General features: G+C 35.4%; 2 protein-coding genes across 5 annotated transcripts; one reads left to right on the forward strand and one right to left on the reverse strand.

Annotated features, from left to right (window-relative positions):
• Nucleotides 1–1,369: 1,369 nt before the first annotated feature.
• On the reverse strand, nucleotides 1,370–4,110 carry LOC121807236 (probable transcription factor PosF21). The gene is made up of 5 exons (XM_042207454.1): nucleotides 3,967–4,110; nucleotides 2,823–3,445; nucleotides 2,332–2,464; nucleotides 2,082–2,166; nucleotides 1,370–1,864 (listed from the first exon to the last, which is right to left on the reverse strand). Exons 2-5 carry the CDS (start codon nucleotides 3,434–3,436, stop codon nucleotides 1,668–1,670), a joined length of 1,029 nt encoding a protein of 342 aa, XP_042063388.1. The 5' UTR covers nucleotides 3,437–3,445; nucleotides 3,967–4,110; the 3' UTR covers nucleotides 1,370–1,667.
• Nucleotides 4,111–5,004: 894 nt separating this feature from the next.
• LOC121807152 (histone-lysine N-methyltransferase ASHH1) lies at nucleotides 5,005–19,692 on the forward strand. Of its 4 annotated transcripts, none has more exons than XR_006051759.1 (24): nucleotides 5,005–5,507; nucleotides 6,156–6,213; nucleotides 6,324–6,421; nucleotides 6,505–6,560; nucleotides 6,737–6,812; nucleotides 7,016–7,082; nucleotides 7,219–7,285; nucleotides 7,428–7,494; nucleotides 8,238–8,321; nucleotides 8,393–8,434; nucleotides 9,189–9,344; nucleotides 9,775–9,852; nucleotides 10,219–10,287; nucleotides 10,362–10,427; nucleotides 10,512–10,640; nucleotides 10,940–10,996; nucleotides 11,282–11,371; nucleotides 11,953–12,018; nucleotides 12,657–12,725; nucleotides 12,791–12,895; nucleotides 12,967–13,092; nucleotides 13,317–13,375; nucleotides 13,469–13,563; nucleotides 13,921–14,032. XR_006051759.1 is itself a non-coding variant. In XM_042207358.1 (24 exons), the coding sequence occupies exons 1-24, from the start codon at nucleotides 5,292–5,294 to the stop codon at nucleotides 14,140–14,142; spliced, it is 2,160 nt and encodes a 719-aa protein (XP_042063292.1). In that variant the 5' UTR covers nucleotides 5,005–5,291; the 3' UTR covers nucleotides 14,143–14,542. The 4 variants fall into 4 exon arrangements, 3 of the variants coding, with proteins under 3 accessions (XP_042063292.1, XP_042063294.1, XP_042063293.1); XM_042207358.1 differs by having other exon boundaries at nucleotides 13,527–13,563; nucleotides 13,921–14,542; XM_042207360.1 differs by having other exon boundaries at nucleotides 13,453–13,563; nucleotides 13,921–14,092.
• The last annotated feature ends 201 nt before the right edge of the window (nucleotides 19,693–19,893 follow it).

Consider the following 19,893-nt stretch of genomic DNA (forward strand, 5'->3'; position numbering starts at 1 on the left):
ACTCTTTGGGCATTATTAGTAAATTTTTAATTAAAATTTTCACTATTATGATTCTTATTTTGAAATTTAAAGCCAATATTAGAAATGCAATAATATCACTACATTTTTATTCGTTGTAAAATTAATATTTCTAAACTTTTGAAGATAACTAAGAGAAAATGTGAACGTTTTTCCAAAAAGGGTCAGTATATTTGATACCAATAATAATAAAAAATAAGATATATGTAATATTAAATCCTGATTATAGTCTATGTAATATCAACACAAAATTCATGTGAAATTGTTGCCTCAACTGCACGTAACTAAGTATGTTCAATTATCTTACTACACGTAATATTTTTATTATGAATCAAATTGCTCAATTATTAGAAATATAATTAAAATTAATAAAGACAAATGAAATAACTTATTAATATATGTAATAAAATTGAAATTAAGCTTTAAGTATTTTTTAGTACCACTAGTAATTTTTAAGGACTTTGACTAAGGAAATTATATATTTATTCGACTCATTAAATTTTAATAGACCGTCCAATGTTGTTATTATGGTTCTTATTTTTTATTCATAACGTCATAAATTATGAGTTTTGAATTTAACTTCCCATACTACTTTGTTTGTTTGTAATTATAGAATCTGAATTAATAACATAAAATTCAACCTAGGAAAATGATATTGCTTTATTGCCTCTGGGACTTGGATTTTCCTGAAAGAAAAAAATTATAGACATAAACACAAAATTATTTTTCTTACACTTAAGTAGTGTTCAGTTTCCTAGATAAAATAATACCAAAATATAATTTAAGATTAAATTGTGAAATTAATTTAGTTGGAGCGAATTAGTTATGACTAATTATTATATAATTATTTATCTAGAATTAAATTATAAAATTGAATATCATGAACCAAACACTATATATTTAATTCCAAGATATAATCGTCGGAACTCCAAACCCAACACAAATGCTTGGATTAAATATCGTATTGGCCCACAGTCGACCTGCCTCTATTTCAGAGGTTACATTGATGCACAGCCATTATCTGGAAGTTGTACATCAATTTGTAATTAATTATTAACGTATTATATGTAAAGACACGTGTTAGGTTCTCTAGTGGAGATTTTGATATTACACAAAACAAGAAATTGATAGCAATCATATGAGGGGTTGAGGTGTCCTTTTAAAATGATGCATAATATTTTTCCATTTACTTGATTTTATACGCAATATTTTTGTACTCACCCTCCAACCCTATCTTATCAACTTAACCGCAGTTCATTATATATTTATTCTTTACTGAAAAACAAGTGGAAAAAAATAGTCTGTATTATATTGCCAAAAGTCTAAAGGAAATGCAATAAATAAGCAACAATTACCTCAAACAACATAACTTTTTATGTTTCTTATATGCAATAATATATATTTGCATAAACAATGAAACAAAATTGGTTTGTCAAAAGACTTAAAGCTACTTAGATAAGAGCCGTCCACAAAGTTCAAGGGACGTCGACAAACAATCTAAGAGCTGAACAAATGCAACAAATTATAAGGCTAAACGTAGCAAAAATAAGCCTACAAAACCCAGCTATCCAGCAACGAATATATACGAACATTCCATTTCCGACACGCCAAAAGCAATGCCTGCACTCGATTAGTGTTTAGTACCGAAACTAATGGAGCATCAGTTGACGCGGCTGAAACTGGTCCAGCTGATGCTGTCGGAACTGATGCTGCAACGGCTGAGCATGGCTGTTGTGGTGGTGGTTTTGGTTAGCTCCATATGGTGTAGGATTATGGCCATTCGGCATTGCCTGGCCGGTCAGCACCTTTAGATGCCGGATCTCATCCCTCATCGCCTCATTTAGAGCTGTGTTCCAAGTAAATATGAGGAGAATGTATAACAATAAGCATCTTTTTCAGCTGTAAAAACTATTGTGTGTGTGTGTGTTTGCAAGTTAACTTTTCTTCGCAGCTCAAGTTTGAAACCTTTTGTTTAGATATCTTGCGACCGAGTAGTATGACATTAGCAAAAAAGAAATGGATCGATATTTTTCTTGTATAAGTAGTGAAGAGTGAATCATTACCATCTTGCAGTTGCCCTTGCAGTTCAAGGGATTGCAACTGAAGTTTGAGTTCAACATTTTCAGATGCAGCACAATTGGTATTCTCCTGTAAGGAAAGGCAAGAAAAAAGATGAAACAGTAACTAATGTTGCATAGGAAGAATCACAATCATTTCAGTTTTCCAACTTATTTCATTCCTTTGTTTAATTTATGGGGTTTTATTTTATGAAATTTAGGCTAGTTAGAATAAGTAGACTAGGTTTGAGATAACCTGCATTAAGGCAAACTGCATGGACAAGGATGCTTTATCTGTTTGCAATGACTGGACTTTTTTTTGAAGCTCAGCGATATACCTCATCTTCCGTTCCTTCGACCTTGCAGCTGACTGCCTATTCGCCCAGATCCTGTACCAAGACATGGATTTGGAGGAAAAAAATGACTTACCATTCCATTTTTCCCTAAAGCCTTCTAAGGGCAAACAGGATGGCACCATGCACCCAACAAGGCACCAAAACAGAGTTATATGCATATAGATTCTCAAAAAAAATAAACAACATACTGCATAAATTTTATTGATAGAAAGTTGTGAGCTGTTGAGAGATGCAAGTGGCAAGAACATGAGGTGTGAATCATGATTTGCCTTGATAAAATAGCACTAATTGCAATGTGGAAACATGAGAAGTTAACAGCTATTTAAAATATTTGCATATTCAACAAAAGACCGACACGAAGGAATTTACGTAATTAGAGTTTGTCAACAACCTTTTAGCGCGCTTTGGGTCAGTAAGAGCAAGCTCAGCGAGCTTGGCAGCAGAAATTGATTTATCAGACTCAGCTGAAGATGGTTTTTCTAAGCGTGGCTTTAGCATCTCTGTTTCTACATAAGTATTTAAATCCATGGATCGGCTGTGCTGAAGCCGGTATGAAGAAGCTGCCTCTGCTGCAGAAGTAGACAGTTTTTCCATTGGCAAAGCACAATTCTCAGATATCAAATTGGAACCTCCATCCAAATCAAGATATTCTGGCAGCAGATCCTCCTCAGTCTCATCAAAACAAGAAAATCCATCTAATCCACCTACAGGTCCTAGATCACCATCTAAGCTAACATCATTCAGGAGGGTGAGGACATCAGAATGGGTACGTCGATGGGCCAAATTCTTCGGGGGATTGTCAGACATCCGACTTATCTCTGAACTAAACGGACTAGCATAAGATGACATCCTATGATCCTGTTTGGATGAACACTCCGGCCCTATTGGACCGATATTTGGGGATGCTGGTTGCTCGGGCTTTGTGCTATAGCTACGATTGGGTTGGAAGGGAAGAACCGAGCTTCTTCCCGACGGAGGTAGAGAACTCCTAGTGTTCATATTCATCAATCAATCCTACAAAAGGTGAAAACTAATTAACACAATACCTAACTTCTCCACACCAAGCCAATATAAAATCCCCAAATATCACGCAAATTGCTTGAAACGAGATTCAACTGGCGTCTCATAACGATAGAAATTAAGATTCTCGAGTTCCATTTTCAATATAAAGCCCTAAATTTATACTCAACACAAACAGAATCAGAAATCCAAATTCAATCATTCTATAAAAGGTAAAAGCTAGTACTAATAAACACCATGTTTTACTACTTCTACACACCAATCTAATATAAAAACCCCAAAAATTAATCCAATTAAGATTCTGGAGTTCAATTTTCTCTGCACGGATTTTGTTTCGATCCAATACCAGAACCTCGCAATATACAGCCCTAGAAATCAATATTCAACGCAAACAGAATCCAAATTTCAAATTCAATTATTCTAGATTCATACACGGTAATGAAACAACAAAGAGATGAGTAAGAATACGAAAAACAAGATGGAAAATGAGAAATTAACCACACGAAAGTGCTTACGGAGAAAAAATTGAAGTTTGTTTTTCAATCGAAGAGCTGATCAATCGTACGCATGTGACGATCGGAGCAGTATTCGAAGCTCGAGAGAGATGATGATGTGCATGCACATGTAAATACGTGCACATATATTCACACATGCACGCACGCATGAGAGAGAGATTAGTGTGTGAAATGGAATGAAGGAGAGGCTTATATAGGTGTGAAGAAGGTGACGTGTGTCGTCAGCTGATTGTGGGTGGATCCGAGACCGAGACTTTTTCTGTGGATTACCAACTTTCTTAACTGCTTAATTTTTTTATTTATTTTTTTTAAATTTAACTAATTAGATTATTCAAAAGTTCGAGAAATTAAGTACACTGTGACTTGTTTGAAACACTAACATATATACCAAAATAGTTTTTCTGCTAATACTATCATTGGCTTGTAATTGTTTATATTATCAGACTCATGTTAGTTCATCTTTTTTTAATTGTTTTGATTGGGTTAAAGCCAAAACTCATATAATGGGCTGAAAGTCCATTACATATAGTAGAGGCCCATCTAACAAACCGGCGCAGACGAAACAAGGGAGGTTTTAAGATAATCATATAGAGTAAATCATAATTTGTAATTAAGTTATAATTAATTTTATACTGATAATTTTACTACAATTAACAATTGTTACCAACTTACAATTTCTTTTAAAACATCAAATTTTCAAAAAGTTATACTCTTTCGCTTGATATAATCTGGTAGGCTTTCTAAATTCTTAGATGATTGCGTATAATTTATACTATGTTCTCTCTGTTTTCGATTAGAAGTTCCGATTTATTTTTATGATAAATAATAATAGGCTTTATATTTTCATTTTGTATGATTATGTAAAATATGAGTAGAATTAATTGGTGTAATATGAGATTTTATTGAAGTAAAATGTGATTTTGGAGAGGAAGTACTGCTATAGTAGACTTTATAACTGGAATTCTATTGTTATTAAATTTTATTAGGCTTCAATCAATAAAATCTCGGCCACAAACAAAGAGCCTGATTGGCCCAAATTCAAACTTTTCAAAATCATTTTCACTAACTTTTTTAAAAGTGATTTCTTCTGCAGCAGACCCGCGGAAAACCCAGAGCATCAGCCTCTGAAAACCTCAATTTCTTGCGGCGATTTTGTGATTATTACTTGACGACGTTCACACTGAACTAGTCCAGCACTCACCGCGTCGATTTTGAGACCGGACCGCCGTTTTATTTCCAGAATTCCGACGGTGTTGGGGCGGACGGTGATTTATTTGAAAATTTTGAATTGTGATGAGGTGAGCGGTGAAATTTGAGCGAGGAAAATGGATGACTGGGAATTGAGCTTGGAGGAAATGGATTCCCTAGAAAGAGACGCGTATAAGCAATTGGCCGAGCGCAATCAGCCGTGTGCTGCTGCTACAACCAGTCATAGTAGTAGGAATATGCCCGCTGTGTCTCCTCTGCAAGGAACTGTGCCGTCTTCTCGCTCCCCAGCCAAGCCTCCCTTCCTCTCACGTCCTCATCTCAACAATGATAAGGTTGCTTTATTTCCTTATGTTATACCAATTCTGATTAGTACACTTTTTGTTGTTGTGTGAGGTAGTCAAACTTTTTTAACGCTTGGATTTGAGATTTTGTAGCAAATGTTCAGTTACTGTGTTTGTGAAACCTCTTCTGGTCTGGTCACATGTTATCAAGTATTCCCTCCGTTCCAAGATAATAGAGGCATTTCTTTTCATTACAGAGATTAAGAAATTGATGTTTAGTGTGTTAATTGGAGAGAAAATGAATTAGGAGGGAGAATAAAGTAAGAGATGAATAGAGAATAAAGTATGAGATAGAAAATGTACTTTTTGCCAAAAATAACAAATGACTCTATTATGTTAGAACGTCTCGAAAAGAAATATGACTCTATTAACGCTTAACATAGGGAGTACATTTCATGTTACTTGTCTCGTTTTGCTTCTAATACAACTTTCGAAAGCTAATGGGTGTGCACATGACTTCTTATACTAGCACTGCGTACATAGTTACTTCAATCACTCTGCATTTGCTAAAATCATGAGATCAGTGAGTCATTCTAACTGCACGTGCTACGTAGCAAAATTTTCATTAAGTCGGATAAACCTTTTAAACTGTGACTCATGCCTTTAGCTTGCACCTTCTGATTTGAATCGATTAAGCAGACTAATATCTCACAACAAGCCAGAACAATGCCTTCACCAGCAGTGCCGAAGATGACTGGTGGGTTCTTTTATTCTGTTACAACCTTTTTTGCGCGTGTCTTATGTTTATGATTGCTGTGCCCTTATATTCCCCCCTTCTCCTGGTGTTTGTTTTGTCTTTTGTTCCAGTTAATGATAATCCTCCAATGCTACAGCAAGCGAAGGTAACAGTTAAATTTTTCCTACATGCCACTGGTAACATAGCTGCAAAGTTTCCCTACGACAAGGTATGATGTCCCTTATTAATTGAGAACTGCGATTTAATTGGACATAAATGTCCGTTTTCACTTACCACCGTTCTCTTATATAGTTACTTGTAGGAGCTTTCCACAATATCCCGAGAGCTAATTGGAATGCAAAAGAAAGGTACAGTCTCTTTTCATGAACTTCCCCAATCCAGTCACATGAGATGTTGAATATCTTCTGGGTCAATCTTATCTGAGTTTTATTTCTTTGATTTCTTTCACTATCTTTTTGTTTGTTTTACCCTTGGACTTTGTTGCCAAATATTAGAATTATTCAGTTTGTAATTTTTTTTGCAGATTATGGATGTTCCCTTTGTCATCATTACCCTATGCAGAAAGTGTTCTTCAAAATCTCCCTGGCTCTAATGTTGAGGTGATCTCTGAGAATAAGGGATTATTAAATGTTAAATTTTCATGTTCACCTAAGCTTCAAATATGTTTTCTCTAATGAAAATTAAAAATTATGTTGTCATGATAGTAATATCAAAACCATATTCAAAACTAATAGTGCATGTAACTGAAAAGATGGATGGTTAGCTTGATCTTGATGAGATTATTTTCTTATTTACTTTCCAGATAGATAACTTGGATCCTTTGGTAAGGCATGCTATTGCTGCTGCCACCGCTGTTCCTGATCTTCAAGGTAGATTTTATTCTTCAGATATTCTTAATCCATTCATCTTATACGTTTTACATTTACTTATTTAGTTGGTGCTATACCACTGTTCTTGTGTGTTATCATGTCACATACAAGTGTACTCATTTCATGTTTTTAACAGACAAATATGATAAGATGCCCAGTTATATTGAATCAAAGCTCCTATCCTTTCAACGTGAAGGTATCAGGTAAGTGAGATTACTTCTCCTAAATTTGTTTATCCATGCATTCTTGAAGACTGCAGGTTGTGTTAATCTGTAGTTACATCGACATTCATTAATCAGGTCCATCTGAATCTCATTTAAGTATAGGTAATCTTCACCTTTTCAGGTTCATATTGCGGCATGGGGTGCGGGTCCTTTTGGCTGATGAAATGGGGCTAGGAAAGACTCTTCAGGTAGTGGGCAATTTCATAAGTGTGCTTTGTTCCTTATATAATTCTCTTAATCTGGCTCGTGGTCATGTTGTCAAGGACAGACTTGCACCAGTGTATTACTAAAGTCAAAAGATGATGGTATATTTTTAAGGTGCAGCTTAGTAAATAAGAACTTCTCCACATCTGAGTCTCTAACAAACTGGGAATCCGGTATTGCCTTCCAGTATTCTTCCTTAGTGAAATTTCTGTCAGAGACCTATGCCATATTTCACCTTTAGTGTTTGACAACTGGTTACTCGTGCTTGAGTAGCAATGTATATAACTTGTGAATTGCCTTTTGGACTTTATCAGTTTGACGTGGACCTATCATACTTTTGCTGCATAGTTTTCCTGTAAAAGCTTTTGTAGAGCTGTGGAACTATTTATTCTCACATTGGCTTTCCGTGCAGTATAGAGAATATAGTGCTCTACTCTCAACATGTTTTTGTCTTTTGGTTACAAAATATTTCTGGAAGTACTTGTTTGCTGTGACACTTAAGTGCTCCATACTCAATTATCAATAAGGGCAATTTGAGACTTGTCAGCAACTGCTGTTTTAATGATTAAACCATTAGTTTGAAGATTGAAATGACTACAGGTATTAGACTGAATTAAACATGACCTATATAGTACCACCCCATATGATGGTAAATTAGTAGTAACACTTCATTCTGGAATCAACTCAGTTAACTGAGTAAATTGAAGCAATTTGATTATATTCACAGGCCATTGCTGTAACCTCTTGCATTCAAGAAGCATGGCCTGTTCTTATTCTGGCTCCGTCTTCTTTACGTCTCCATTGGGCTTCTGTAAGTGATATGGTATATGCTTTTGCATAAAAATATTGTGTATTTGCACTAATCTTTTAGGTGTATTGCAGATGATACAACATTGGCTTAATATTGCACCTTCAGATATATTGGTATGTCTTTCCTACACGTTCTGATCACCATTACCTTGTTTTAATTATGATGATATGATCTAGAAGACTTGTGCTTCTAATTTTGTGAAGTTCTAAAACATAGTATCCTTTGTGTCCTTCACAACGGAAGCTGTATTTCATGGAAATGCAAGTATGCCTCGTAACTCTGTAAGGTTTAAGATACGAGTTACAATTGAAAAGCCATTTATATATCAGAATGATACCTTTTGAGCATGTGCAGTATTATAAGATTGCTTGAAAACTTTATTTTTGTTTATTTTTTATTCACGTACTACTATTTATTAGCATAGCATGTTTTCTATCCATGTAAGTGTAGTATCTCAGTATATTTATCTGATAGTATTGTTTGTTGCCTGAATGGGTGTTAGCAAATCAGGAGTCAAGTTGTTCCTCTCTCCTGTGAGATCATGCAAATTGTGTGTTTGGGTAATTTTCATGGGAGCATTTCAATTACCTCTCCCAAATTTGAAAAATGAAAATAGCTGCATGCTTTAATCTTTAGTTCTTACTATGCAACCAAGTTCTCATATCAATAGTTGCTTCATCTATACAATATGGGAATACCTTCAGATTGTGGTCCTGACTAGATTATTTTGGATGTTTGAAGTATGTCCTCAAACATTAGGACTAAATGCTGTAAGCATAGATCGTCACAGTATATTCCTTCAATTATGAAATATTATCGTAAACATGTGATGCCATTTAATTTAGCCTGACAAAGAGTCATGGACAGGTGGTTTTGTCTCAGTCGAATGGTTCAAATAAAGCTGGATTTAACGTAGTGCCCTCAAATTCCAAGATGCCTATTATTCTTGATGGCATCTTCAATATTATATCCTACGACATTGTGCCTAAGTTACAGAACACACTTTTGGCTTCAGCCTTCAAGGTAATAGTTTCGTACTCTGTACTTTTTGTGCTACACAGGCACACATTCGTCTTGTCACGTAATTTGAATGTTAGAGGTTCCTGCACCTTATGTTTTGATTTCCTTGTTACGCTAGTTAACATTTCTACAGCAGGGAAATGTATAACTGGCAGCAATGTATCTTTAAGTTTGTCTTTTGCCAAAGCTTGTTTTATCCTTGAACAACCCAGAATGCCATCAGATGGGTCTTCTTAGATGCATGAAAGCCTAAGTACTGCTCATTTTTCTTGAAAATGCATAGTTTGAGAAAACACTATAGCATGCATTCATCCAATATCCATTATTAAGATTGTCACTTTTACTCGATAAATTTGTATGGACTATTTTAAGGATTATTACTATTGGTTATGCTGTAGCTAAGGATTTTGATCAGTCACAATACATTCCTCAGGTTGTAATTGCAGATGAATCACACTTCCTGAAGAATGCCCAAGCAAAAAGAACAACCTCCTCCCTTCCCATATTGCAGGTTTACTAATATTCTGTTTATGTGAAAACTTTCTCCCCTTGAATGATTTGACTTGACAGCAGTTACAAATATAAACACTTTGTTATCACTATAATGGTCCTGTTGCATTAAAGAATTCTTCTGCACAATCTCCTTGTAAAGTACAATAGTAGAAAAGAGTTGTTTTATTTGTTGTTAAGTCCTCAAATCTCCTGTAATCTTTTTTTTGTGACAATCCATGTTCAGTAATATATGTTTGTTGTAGCTCATTTTTATTGATCTATGGATCTCTCTCTCTCTCTCTCTCTCTCTCTCCCCATTCCTATCTATATCTATCTCTCTATCCCCTCTTTCTCATTCTCATGTCACTTTTCTGAGGATCTTCAGAAAGCCCAGTACACAATCTTGCTCAGTGGAACACCAGCTTTATCAAGGCCAATAGAACTTTTCAAACAGGTATATTGTTAAGCATACCCTTAAGGAGTTGCATAGTTTATGCTTCAAATTGACACTTGGCACCTGAATTACAGTTGGAAGCGTTGTATCCTGACGTGTATAAGAATGTCCATGAATATGGTAGCCGCTACTGCAAGGGCGTAAGTGAAAATTCCTATGAGTAGTCTTCTATGTTTTAACCTATACATATTTTGACAGACATTTCATTTTTCTGTACCTTTTAGGGCGTATTTGGAATATATCAAGGTGCAAGTAATCACGAAGAGCTTCATAATTTGATGAAGGCTACATTGATGATTCGCAGACTTAAGAAAGATGTTCTCTCTGAGCTTCCGAAGAAACGCAGGCAACAAGTGCGTTACTTTTCCTTCAATCATAATTGAAATATTTTTTAGTTGTTAGAATACTTGAAAGCAAGCATAAATTTTTGTTGAAGAGTATATATGGTGTTCGATGTCTCGTATATCCTCTAATACAGTTATTGTGGACATTAAGCTTGGTTAAGGTTCCCTCTCCACTCTGTTTTGTTTTAATCATATTACACACTCTTCTTTTCCCACTTTCTTGAAAATCTATGACAATTATCGAGGATTGGATAGATTGAATTCTGATAATTAAGAAAAAATACGTGACTCTGTTTTATTTCTTACAGGTGTTCTTAGAGCTGGGTGACACGGAAATGAGACAAATTAACGCACTGTTTCGTGAGGTAAGTTATTTCTTGTGCCATTTCAGTTTCCCATTAAATATGGTTTCTTTTTGTGATTTATCATACTATTATATTGAAACATCAGTTGCTGAACCTTCTTAACTTAAACCTGCTCTTTCTCCGTAAAAAGGAAGGCGCTTTGTAAATAGTAGGAGTAGTTTTTTTTTTCTTTTAATAACATAAGGCATTTTGTAAATGCTTATTCTGGATGCTCAACAAATATTTGTCTGTTCACAAAAAGCTTTAGATGAATGGAGAAACCTATTAATGATTTTTCGTTTTCAGCTGGAGGTTGTGAAAGGGAAGATCAAATCATGCAAGTCCAAGGAAGAAGCTGAATCGTTGAAGTTCACAGAGAAAAATCTTATTAATAAGGTAAGCTGGTCAAACTGAGGACATCTTAGTATAGATTAACAAATATGTTCCAGACTTCCAGTTTGGTATAACCGTATAAGAGAGACCTCTAGAACCCCCTACTGTAGAGGTGTTCACATATGGTGATCTTTATATTTTATTGCTGACTAGACATGTTGAGGTGTCCAGAGTGAGCATTAACCTTGGAAAATTGGATGTATCAATAATCAAGTGGAAATTGATGCAGTGATGCTTTAGATTCTGTTTGGGTTAAAACATTTAGCCTAGTGGAAATGATGCAAATTAGTGTTGACCTACTGCCTATAACCTGGATCAATGCCTTTGGGGCTTGATCTTGGAGGATATGACACAGTATTAGCTGTCGATATTTTGATGGAATGGTTGTAGATATAAGCAATAATCTCGTGCTTGCAAGTTCAAGCAGAACAATTCTTTTGCACAACTTATTGATATCCTATATCCAAATTTGGTGTGATCCTTCAGTTCAGTTTTACTTGACCAGTTCTGTTTCACCATTTTGTTACATCAAGCACACTAAATGCTTGCATGACCTTTTGATTTATTTAATTAAATACTTCCAGATTTACACTGATTCTGCTGCAGTCAAGATTCCAGCTGTTCTGGACTACCTAGGAACCATAATTCAGGTATCATGTTATCAACTTTAATTTCACATATCTTACTTCCCCTCTTGCTGAAAATGCACTGATGTCAAACTGAATGAAGAAAAAGCTGATGCAATCATTTGGTTGACTTAAATTTCTTACCAGTACTTCTCAACATGGGTAGGGGTGACCATCGTAAATTCATAATACCATCAAACTTTCCTTTTAATGTATGATATTGTTGATATTGATTATTGAGCGGCATGTTTTTTTATAAAAATTAATAAATTCATAGGAGTTACTTAGGAAGCTTTACTAGAAGCTGGCTTGAAGCCTATAACAGGGGCCTAGTGCTATCTAGAGGGAATATGTTAGAAATTGTTGAGTGTGAAGTGTTACTCCATTTTGTAGCCAGGTTTATTATAATGATCCGCATTACTTATCAAATATCAAGTCTCAATTGTAATATCCATTTTGTAATCGGGAGTAACATTTGCACTGAATGCTTTTATGCACTGTAATATTAGAATGTATTTAGAATTTTTCTCTTCAATCTCCTGATTTGTTGTGAGTAGTCCTTTTTTTGGTTTTTTGTAATAATCCTAATAAGCAAGCATTCCACATTTCTAACATTTCCACTATCTTCACATATATTCTTATCACTACGGTTTATTTGGCAGGAAGGTTGTAAGTTTCTAATATTTGCACATCATCAGCCAATGATTGATGCAGTCCACAAATTTCTTTTGGTAAGATCCTGGCTCTTTTTTGAGAATGTTATGCACATGCTTAATTGATAGTATCATATTTTCAGAAGAAAAAGGTGGAATGCATAAGGATTGACGGCAGCACACCAGTAGCATCAAGACAAGCTTTAGTGACAGACTTTCAGGAAAAAGATTCTGTGAAGGCTGCAGTGGTATTTCCTCTATTTATTGGTTTTGCTAATATTGTTTGCTATTTTACTTATTATTCGTTTATTGTTGTCAGTTGTCCATCAAAGCTGGAGGTGTTGGTTTAACATTAACTGCCGCAAGCACAGTAATATTTGCAGAATTATCTTGGACTCCTGGTGATATCATTCAAGCAGAAGATCGTGCTCATAGGATTGGTCAGGTAGATTTTTAGGTTCATAGTGATGATATATGCTAATTTGGGGTTTGAAGTCTACTCTTTTAGTGATGGGCACTGAGAGATTTATAAGCTTTGCTTCAGGAATCATGTCAGTTAAATATTCTTGATCAATTGAAGATTTTGTGATCATAGGTCCTCCGTTGAACAATTTGTGCGGTTTCTCTTTTTATATTTCGTTTATCTGATGAGCAGTATTTTCTTTTTAGGTTTCGTCGGTCAATGTGCAATACTTGCTTGCAAATGACACAGTGGACGATATAATCTGGTATTTCTTAATGCTCTCCCCATCCTTACAGAATCACCAATGAGCACTTGGTCATTAGAATTTTCACGTGTGCTCAGTTACTATTTATCACAGTCACAAAAACTATCTTTGAATGGGACTCGGCGGTATCTAACTTGGCTCACTTGTATAGGGATGTTATTCAGCACAAACTGGAAAATCTCGGGCAGGTATTTGTCCTTTATTTTTTGCTCTTTTCTTATTCTTTGCCAGTGGCTCTAGAAATGTTTTTCATGAATTCAAAGGTGACAATATGTCCTAAGCCTGCCATAGTATCACGAAGGAAAACATGATCTCTTATAAAAATATTCAGTCAGTGTCCTACGTATATTTGCAAGTTGCAACAAATGTTATGTTTGTTCCTAACAGGAACATGTTTTGATTCCTTTCCTTTTTAAAAAAAAAAATCAAACATGCAAACTGTGAAATAAATTTCTTCGAATTATCGTCTCCATGGTGGTCTACTGGATCCACCTTTTACTTGTGCTGTGCATGTATGACCTGATGGCTTGTACTTTTCTGGATAGATGCTCGATGGTCACGAAAATTCACTAGAAGTTTCCGTTAATCGACATGGAACCAGCCCTTTGAAAGCTTCCGGCAGTCAACCTGGAAGTAGCCCCTTGAAAGCTACAGGCAGTCTACCAGGAACCAGCCCGATGAAGCAGACTAAACTGGACTTCTTCCTGAAGCGCTGTAATAGCTCCGAGCCTGATGATGAACGCAAGCAAAAACAGCCAAGGAACTGATCCTAGTAACGTATACGAGTCTTCAGTTCTGCAGAGATAACTACGGTACGGATGGTTGAACTATTAGAGAAAATCAGCACCGCGTAGAACCTGAAGTCCATAATGTCTAGCCATTCGTAATTTTCGGGGTGTCTGAGATTCTTTCCATCTTCTCTCCTTCACAATTGGGATTGGAGGTGACTGTTATGTGGAGTAACGAATGTCTTTTGAATGAAAGTCGTTTTCTTGTATTCATTGTATCATTTGATTTTCTTGTTTTTTGTTAGAATTGGGAGGGTAGGATTGAGAATTCCTTGACAGTGAAAAAAATGTGAATATATGAAATTCTGTCAAGTTATGATATGCATCCGATATATAATTAGCAACGACATGCATATTAAAAAAGACAATTTGAAGCCTATATACTATTCGCGTGCTTTTTTGCATTATCCATAGCCATATAATTGCAAAAGTACTTAAATCTTAATTATATGAACTCCATATTAATTATTATTTCTCTTTTTGGTAATAAAATGGAAATTAATAATATCATTAAACAATTAAATAAGTTACTCATTTGAAAAGAATACATAAACTAAAAAAAAAGTATATGAAAACAGTCATAATTCAATAAAAAAAACAAACAAAACGCACACCTAAACGACCATTTTAGCTTTTTAGGGTTTAAACAATCATTTTATTAATTATACTAAATGATTTGTTATGGTTTAATTAAACTATTTACTAGTAATTCATTTTGTAAATCTAAAATCGGAACTTTTTTAAAAATAGACAATTCATTTTGAGAGAAGCTGGAGCAGAAGAAGCTCGAGAAATTTGAAGGTAGCTAGCTCATTTCATTCACTCTCCCTCCAATTGAACTCTTTTCCCCAAATTGCTTGCATTATACGAATCTTTCATATCCATATTTCAATTCAGAAAGGGCGAGTGGGGATGGAAGGCTTTGAAGAAGCGAATACGTCAAAATCGACGGACCCGAATTTTGTAAGTTGTTTTATCCAACAAATTTCATAATTATCTAATCTAGGTTTTCGTAATTTCCGTTTTACTTCGCTGTTTATTGTCAATTTTGGGGCGTTTGTTTTGGGCGAACTGACTTCAGTTTAGTTTCAGAACTTCCAATCTGTCAGATATTCTTAGTGTTGATGGTTGATTTCACTGCGTTGAGAATTGGGGGTTTTTTTTTTATTCAATTCAATTTTCTGTTGGTCTTGTAGCTCATGCAGTATGAATTCCTTTCATTTCCTGCATTTCATGTGTTACAGAAGCTAGATTATTAAACAATTTCTACTAATCTACTGTATTTGATACTCAACTGACAGGCTGTTATTGTTTTGAAGGACCTAGAGAGTGAGGGACTTCCGCCCTTTGTGCTTATTAGACAGAATGATTTTTGGGGAAGAAAGTACGTCTTCATTTTTCCTATTTCACTCGAGCCAAGATTTGCATTCAGTTATTTTTTTCAGGCCACGATAGTCTTGTGATTAAGTGTGTGACTCATTTTCATGGCATTACTTGCTATTGAGTGAAATATTGATAACCAATCAGAATGTATCGATTAAAGAACTGATAATTTGTATTGATATGACATACGCAGAAAAATTCCTCTCCTTCGCTCATGCGAGGACCTAGCAACCAAGCACATCCTTGTACTTCCTTACATTTACTGGCTACTTGTTCTAGTATAAAGCTAATCCATTTTTTATTCAACAGGGAAAATTTCTGGATATACTTGGTGCTAGTGACTGAAGGAGAGGGATCATCTTATGTATGTTACAAATGAATATGCAAAAACTTTAATTTAATTGTCTGCATCATAATTTTATTACGTTTCGGAACACTTAGTAGCAGCTTCTATTGACAAACAACCTGTCATATACCTTGCAATCACCATTTTTATTACTAGATTACCAGCCAACCATTTGTTCCACTTCCACCTCTTGGTTTTGAAATATAAATTGCATGTTAATTGTGTCACGTGTAGTGCTGCAATGTTATTTTAATCTATCATGTCTTAGTTTATGGAAATAAATAAATTTATTTATATATAATCTCAGGCACAAAAAATTGAAAGAAGAGGATATTGCTATTTGTGAGTGCAAGTATGATCCTTGTAATCCTGAAAGTGCATGTGGGGAAAGCTGTCTGAATGCGTTAACCAACACAGAGTGCACACCCGGATACTGTCGTTGTGATCAGCACTGCATGAATCAGGTGAGAGAAAGCATAGGATGCATACATCTTTTACAATAAATATAAGAAGTAAGCAGTAATTTAATTGAGCTGCTCCTTGTCGCCTACAGGGATTCTGGATATATTCTTATTCATCCTCCTTAAGTTGTATCAGTACTTTTACCATGTTTATCTTTTTTGGATTGTGATATTTGCAAATATACTGAGAACAGAAACGTCAGTAAAGGATGATTAATGTGAATGAAAGGAGCTCATTTATCTTCTTGATTAGAGAGTGATTCATTTCCTCGTTGTAGCTCAAACAGTTCTATTTAACTATTACTCCATATTTAAGGATGTTCTGCTAAACCTTTAAACCTTTATTTTAAAAAATAGATGAATAAATAGTTGTAACATGTTTCATTAATCAAGAAATTTCGTATGCTTAACCTAGGTCAACATAGGAGGTTATTAAGATTGTTCATCCCAATGAATCTGGTGAATCTCGCATGCTTAGTTTGTTCTTGTTGCTTTTTTATTTCTTGGTGTGCCTCGTAGAAGACTATATAATTCCTTGGGGGAAGTAGTTTCTCATGATTAACTTGCACTAGTGGGATAATTTGAAGATCTCATTTCATTTTTACCCTGCCATTCTTCAGAAATTTCAGAAATGTGAATATGCGAAGACAAAGTTATTCAAAACTGAAGGGCGTGGTTGGGGTCTTCAAGCTGATCAGAACATTAAGGTAATCCATCTGAACATGCCTTCATACGGTGATTTGTAAATATCAGATATATTTATTTAATTGATGAAATAATCCTTTTTATCCACAATGGCATTTGGTGCTGGAGCCAAGATTACTCGTAGATGTAGGTTAGCAAAACAATATAGCCCTTGCTTTCTTGTCACTAGCAACTTGTGCTTCTGCCTATGATCAGGCTGGAGAATTCATTATTGAGTATTGCGGGGAGGTAATATCATCAGACGTAGCAAAGCGAAGATCTCATGCTTATGAAGCTCAAGGTCGAGTATTATTTGAAATAAACATGACATCTTCTCTTCGATTGATATTTCTGATGTCTCCATCGGTCCATCCTTGACGTGTTGCAGGTCTTAAGGATGCATATATTATCTCACTGAATTCGAACTATTTTATCGATGCCACAAAAAAAGGAAGCATTGCGAGATTTATTAACCATTCGTGGTAAGTCCAGCAGACAACAAGATTGTTGAAATTCGGTTTGGCTCAGCTCTAGATGACCTACTAAAACATAAAAAATGTCAAAAAGCACTCACATTTTTCTGAATTTGTAGCGAACCAAATTGTGAAACGAGAAAGTGGACAGTGTTGGGAGAGACGAGAGTTGGGATATTTGCAAAGATTGATATTGCTGTTGGAACTGAACTGGCATATGACTATAACTTCGAATGGTATGGTGGGGTCACTGTCCGGTGTCTTTGTGGTGCAGCTAACTGTTCTTTATTCCTTGGTGCCAAGTCTCAGGGTTTCCAGGTAATCAAAATTTTTAATAATGCTATATTTAAACTTAATGTTGACTTCTGTACGGCCTTTTGATGAGATTAGATTTTTAGAGAGCCTTTATGTTAGGTGGCCAAATCTTGAGTTATACTTGAGTAACTAGCTAAACTAATAGTATTAGTTGCTTTGCATTTGTGGATTATTTCCATACTTGAGTTACTACCTGTACTGGCCTTGCATGTTGATTCGGGCCCAAAACAAGTTTAATTGCCATTTATAATGCACTTCTAAGTTCTAACAAGCTCACCCTAGCGGCCACCAAAGGTATCAATTTGTTACCACCTCTACAAGGACCTTTAGTAATTGAGGGAAATCTTTATAGAAACAGGATTTATATGCCCAGATACTTTGAAACATAGTTCTTACATCAATGGCCACATCCCTTATGTTTTCCTGTAACACAGTTTTTTTTAAACTCTTACTCTATACCATTTTCTCATAAAACATTACTTCTCAAACAGCTACTGTTGTTGCTTCTACTACAAATTGCGATGTGCTTTGATTTTTTCCATTCCATGACTATGTTATTTTCCCATGATGTCCTGCAGGATTATTACCATGTCTGGGAAGATGGAGATGAACGGTAAATGTTCCTGGGCTCATTGTTGGTTTTCAGAAGGATTGAGATTTGTTAAATGCTAAAAAAAATGTTTTCTTTCTCTCATTTTTCCTTTTATTTTGTATATATTTTATGCTTGAAAAGAATCTTATTGTGTTTGCTCTTGTACGCAGATACACAGTTGAAAATATCCCTCTCTATGACTCTGCGGAGGATGAGCCTTTTCCAAAACCTGCTTCTACAGAAGTCCCTGTCAAAGACGAATCATTAGTAAATGATCCGGCAGCAGGGCAAAAAAGTTTGGCATCTGACGTTAAATTGGAGCAAGATGTAACAGGAAAATCAGTGGCAACTGACAATAACAAGGAGATGGAATTTGGTTTAGAAGAAAGTGGACAAGTGTTTCCGCAAACAAATGCTATGATATCTCGTATTAGAAGCAACAGTACATGCCGGAATTATAACATTGGTCCAAGTCCTTCCTCGAAGAAAAGACCACAGCATACTGTAAACCAAAAATCAAAAACTTCTAGCAAGAAATATGTCAGCTCGAAACCAGTTGCTGAACTATTTGCGTCAAAGCAAGCACAAGAAGAAATAAGGAGATATGAGGTGAATACACTTATTATGTTGTTGACTCATTTAAATTCGTGTGCATAACTCCATATGACCCTTTAACAATTCTGGGAAGGATACTTAAAAATCATATCAGATGATAAGTATGTTCATTTTGTCTATATTCCATTTGAAAGAGTTTGTTTGTGTAGAATCATATGGTTGGCTTGAATATGTGCAGGAACTTAAAAACAAAGCTGTTTCGGAGCTCAACTTATTGTATGATGAGATTCGTCCGGCAATTGAAGAACACGAGAGGGATAGCCAAGACAGTGTGTCTACGAGTGTAGCAGAGAAGTGGATACAAGCCACCTGCTCTAAGTGGAAAGCAGAGTTTGACTTTAGTTTTTCAATCATCAAGAATGTGATGTGCCCCTCGAATGCTGCTGCTCAAGAGCGACTCAACCCTTCTTCTGTAGACGATGCTCACAACGAGATCAAGTATTTGATGAATTAAACTCTTTTAACAGTGGATTTTGATTTCAAGTTGTTAGTTGGGCTGTTTAGCAGGGGCATAACACTTCAAATTTTAGGCTTGGTTTCTCCATTAATGCATCTTTCTGGATTCTTGATAACTTCATTGGTACTCAGAGTGCGCGTGCGCGCTCATTTTATGATATATTCCCTCCGTCCGCGAATAAGAGTCCCGTTTTTCTATTTTAATCCGTCCGCGAATAGGAGTTCTGGTTCACTTTTACCATAAATGGTAATAGGGTCCCACCTTCCATTAATTCATTTCACTCACATTTCATTTAAAACTAATATATACAAGTCGGACATCTATTTCATTTAACTTTTTTCCACCCACTTTTCTTAACATTTCTTAAAATCCCTGCCGCCAATTAATATATACAAGCGGATGGA

Source organism: Salvia splendens, chromosome 6, assembly GCF_004379255.2.
Source record: "Salvia splendens isolate huo1 chromosome 6, SspV2, whole genome shotgun sequence".
NCBI classification, from domain to species: domain Eukaryota; kingdom Viridiplantae; phylum Streptophyta; class Magnoliopsida; order Lamiales; family Lamiaceae; genus Salvia; species Salvia splendens.

Excerpts from the sequence above, each read along its gene's own strand:
- LOC121807236 (XM_042207454.1), bottom strand. The coding sequence starts at position 3,436 with ATGAATATGAACACTAGGAGTTCTCTACCTCCGTCGGGAAGAAGCTCG. Across the intron at positions 2,167-2,331 it reads TGCAGTTTGCCTTAATGCAG|GAGAATACCAATTGTGCTGC; the intron begins GTTATCTCAAAC and ends CTTTCCTTACAG. Across the intron at positions 1,865-2,081 it reads GCAAGGGCAACTGCAAGATG|CTCTAAATGAGGCGATGAGG; the intron begins GTAATGATTCAC and ends CTTGGAACACAG.
- LOC121807152 (XM_042207358.1), top strand. The coding sequence starts at position 5,292 with ATGGATGACTGGGAATTGAGCTTGGAGGAAATGGATTCCCTAGAAAGA. Across the intron at positions 5,508-6,155 it reads CTCATCTCAACAATGATAAG|ACTAATATCTCACAACAAGC; the intron begins GTTGCTTTATTT and ends TCGATTAAGCAG. Across the intron at positions 10,288-10,361 it reads CAATAGAACTTTTCAAACAG|TTGGAAGCGTTGTATCCTGA; the intron begins GTATATTGTTAA and ends CCTGAATTACAG.